Genomic DNA, 3,951 nt, shown 5'->3' with positions numbered 1-3,951 from the left:
GTAAATATGAATTGTTCTCATAAATGTGGTTGGGAGTAATATTTCGGGTTCTCGTGATACTTGCAAGTTTAGGTCTTGGAGTGCTGACGCGTCTTTCATACTAGGAACTGCATTTGGAGCTGTGAATGGTGGTATAGAAGTGAATATTGAGTATCCTCCAGGAACACCGTCTTATATTGCTCCGACTATTGTTTTCTCGTCGGCCAGATCGATGGGTCCAAACACCAATATCAACTTGAGTTACAACTTGACTTGGACATTCTCAATTGATTATGGGTTTGCCTATCTTGTGAGACTTCACTTTTGTGAGGGCACCACGGTGATAACCAAAGTTAATCAAAGAGTATTCAAAATATTCATCGCTAATCAAAGTGCATTTAATACGGCTGATGTTATTGCCTGGGCAAGTACTTTTAACCTTCCACATAAACTTATCCTAATATTTAATTGTAAGTAACATTGTTCACCATCTTATTTAATTGTAAGTAACTATTTGATCTTTAATATCTTAAAACGAAAACAACATAATCATTTTTTTACATAAACTTATAACTCAATAAATTCATTATCAATTTTAAGAAAATTCATGTTTATCAAATCCATTATCCTAATATTTAAATAAATTTATATTTTTATCTCCAACAACATGATTTAAGATGGTGATGTCTAATAATTGAGAGATAGAAGATCCATGCTATTGAACAATGTTTAATTATACTAATAATGATATGTTAATTTTAAAATAAATAAATAAAAATTAAAATCTATATTTCTTTTTATTTTAGAAAAAATAAATTGTTATGTTAATTACATTAAAAAATTAAAAAATTAATTTTATAAAAACTACTTTTTAATTTAAAAAAAATTATTTTTTGAATTAAATAAAAAAAATTATTTTTAAAATTAAATAAAAATAAACTCAAAACATATTTTAATTTTAAAATTATTTTTTAAAATAATCATAAGCAAAAGCCCCCATCATAATAAAACAAGTGAAGGCAACCTTGTTACGTGTTCCTTCTTCCCCGCGCAGTACTGTACTTCTTCTTCCTTCATCTCTCCGCGTTGTACTTTCTTCTTCCCTCTTCTTAGTACTTCCTTCTTCCCTCTTCTCTCCTTCATAACAATCTTCTTCCCTAATCATAACCATAAACTCCTACTTCACACCACCACCTTGTGTGATGACGAGGAACACAAATGTATACTTTCTTTGTGTTGCATTGTTTGTGTTTATGGTGTTAGCTGAAGATTTTAAGCCTACGGACGAAATAATTTTAAATTGTGGTGACCCTATTCTTAGTTTGAATCTTGATGGCCGTTCATGGTCCACTGGTTGTGGCTCGAATTTTGGTTCTGGAAAATCCATCATGTTAGAGGTTGCAACTAATGACCCTGCAGTCCCTCAAAATCCCTTCATGACGGCGCGGATTTTCGAAACACCATATACCTATAGTTTTCCGGTGGCTTCTGGTTGGATATTCCTCAGGTTATATTTTTATATGGCTTCTTATTCGAGTCTTAATATATCAGATGCCCGATTTGGCGTGACATCCCAATTTTACACCTTGTTTAGGAACTTCAGCGTTCTTGAGACTACTTTGGATTCAAAGGATCATTATGTTGTGAAGGAATATTCCATCCACATTGATGGAGGTACATTGAACGTAACTTTTACTCCATCTACCACTGCAATTAATGCATATGCTTTCATCACATTTTGTCGCCGTAGGCATAACACAAGTGAGGGACGACCTAGCTGGTTTCGACTTTCGCTTTTCAGTAATTCACCCTCTCCAGCTTCTGCCAATATCAACACAACAAGGAGTTACAGATCCTCACTTCCACAAAACCTTTGTCGTCATTTCTCGTTTGCGGAAATGAAGGCTGCTACAAACAACTTTGACGAGACTTTGATTCTCGGTGTGGGAGGATTTGGCAAGGTTTACAAAGGAGAAATTGACGGTGGATCGACTAAAGTCGTAATTAAACGTGCGAATCCACTCTCCAAACAGGGTGAGCACGAATTCCAAACTGAAATTCAAATGCTCTCTAAACTTCGTCACCGCCACCTTGTTTCGCTGATTGGATACTGTGAAGAGAACACTGAAATGATCCTTGTCTATGATCACATGGCCTATGGAACACTCAGGGAGCATCTAGATAAGACACAAAAACCTCCACTACCGTGGAAGCAAAGGCTTGAGATATGCATTGGAGCTGCTCAGGGTTTGCACTATCTTCACACCGGCGTTGAACGCACTATCATCCACCGTGACGTGAAGACAACAAACATTTTACTAGATGAGAAGTGGGTGGCCAAGGTTTCTGATTTCGGATTGTCGAAAATATATCCTTCATTGGATAATACACATGTAACTACTGAGGTAAAGGGTAGTTTCTGGTACTTGGATCCAGAATACTACAGGAGGCAGCAACTGACCGACAAATCCGATGTGTACTCATTTGGTGTGGTTCTATTTGAGATACTCTGCGCTCGCCCGGCTTTGAATGTAAAACTAGCTGACGAGGAAATGAATCTAGGTAAATGGGCAGCTCATTGCTACAAAACAGGCATTCTTGACCAAATCAGTGATCCTTATCTGAAGGGCAAGATAGCTCTGAAATGCTTTAAGAAGTTCGCCGAGACCGCGATCACATGGCCTATGGAACACTCAGGGAGCATCTAGATAAGACACAAAAACCTCCACTACCGTGGAAGCAAAGGCTTGAGATATGCATTGGAGCTGCTCAGGGTTTGCACTATCTTCACACCGGCGCTGAACGCACTATCATCCACCGTGACGTGAAGACAACAAACATTTTACTAGATGAGAAGTGGGTGGCCAAGGTTTCTGATTTCGGATTGTCGAAAATATATCCTTCATTGGATAATACACATGTAACTACTGAGGTAAAGGGTAGTTTCTGGTACTTGGATCCAGAATACTACAGGAGGCAGCAACTGACCGACAAATCCGATGTGTACTCATTTGGTGTGGTTCTATTTGAGATACTCTGCGCTCGCCCGGCTTTGAATGTAAAACTAGCTGACGAGGAAATGAATCTAGGTAAATGGGCAGCTCATTGCTACAAAACAGGCATTCTTGACCAAATCAGTGATCCTTATCTGAAGGGCAAGATAGCTCTGAAATGCTTTAAGAAGTTCGCCGAGACCGCGATGAAGTGTGTAGCTGACCAAGGCATTGAAAGGCCATCCATGGGGGATGTCTTGTGGAACCTGGAACTTGCTTTGCAGCTTCAGAAAAGTTTAGAAGACACTGCAAATCCAGAAGATAATGCAAATCTAGAAGATAGTGAAAACAGTCTTGGTGGAATACACTGCGAAGAGCCATTGTTTACAGATGTGAAAGGAAAGAAGAAGTTGGATTATGTGATTGATTCTGGAAACAGTGGCGATTCAACGAGTGTTAGAGGTAGAAGCTTGGCTAGAGAAGATTCTGCTCAGGGCTAGTACTATTTTAATTTTAATAAACATATTTCTTTTATAAATAAATGTTACTAAATTAGGATTATCCGTTTGTTTCTTAACCTATAACTTAATTGAAATATGTATTCATGGCGATTTATTACATATAAATACATATATTATTGGCACAAGGTTGTAGTGTTGGCAAAAGAGAGAAATTTACATGTGGAAAATTTGCAGTTACTTCCCTTCTAGAATCATGTTGTATTTAGTTTTGGTAGTTTCTTTTTATTTACCAAGCAAGTATTATGCTTTGAATTTTTTTTTCAAGTATGAGACATGTAACATGTGAAAGAGAATCTTAGAGCTTTTCCTTAGAAAACCGATAAGGTAAAATTATAGTTAGACACTAGTAGATTAGGTTGCTCCCACAGTTATGTTGCTCTTGATTATGAAGCTGGGCTATTAAAAGAAAACACACAAGCATCATTTCAAGCTGCAGGAGATGGATGGTTTACACTTTT

The 3,951-nt window shown here is 37.2% G+C and overlaps 1 protein-coding gene across 1 annotated transcript; it reads left to right on the top strand.

The window, feature by feature from the left end:
- Positions 1-10: 10 nt before the first annotated feature.
- Positions 11-3,613, top strand: LOC101497599 (receptor-like protein kinase FERONIA; the record flags this gene model as incomplete). Its single annotated transcript, XM_073368603.1, is given in 3 exon segments — positions 11-407; positions 1,243-2,648; positions 2,651-3,613. Coding segments are annotated over 3 exon segments (2,625 nt in total), but the record flags the coding sequence as incomplete, so codon positions are not given.
- Positions 3,614-3,951: the final 338 nt, after the last annotated feature.

This window comes from Cicer arietinum, chromosome 5 (assembly GCF_000331145.2).
Source record: "Cicer arietinum cultivar CDC Frontier isolate Library 1 chromosome 5, Cicar.CDCFrontier_v2.0, whole genome shotgun sequence".
Lineage (NCBI taxonomy): Eukaryota > Viridiplantae > Streptophyta > Magnoliopsida > Fabales > Fabaceae > Cicer > Cicer arietinum.
Note: the sequence above shows the minus strand (reverse complement) of the source record. Positions and strands in the feature narration are given on the sequence as shown.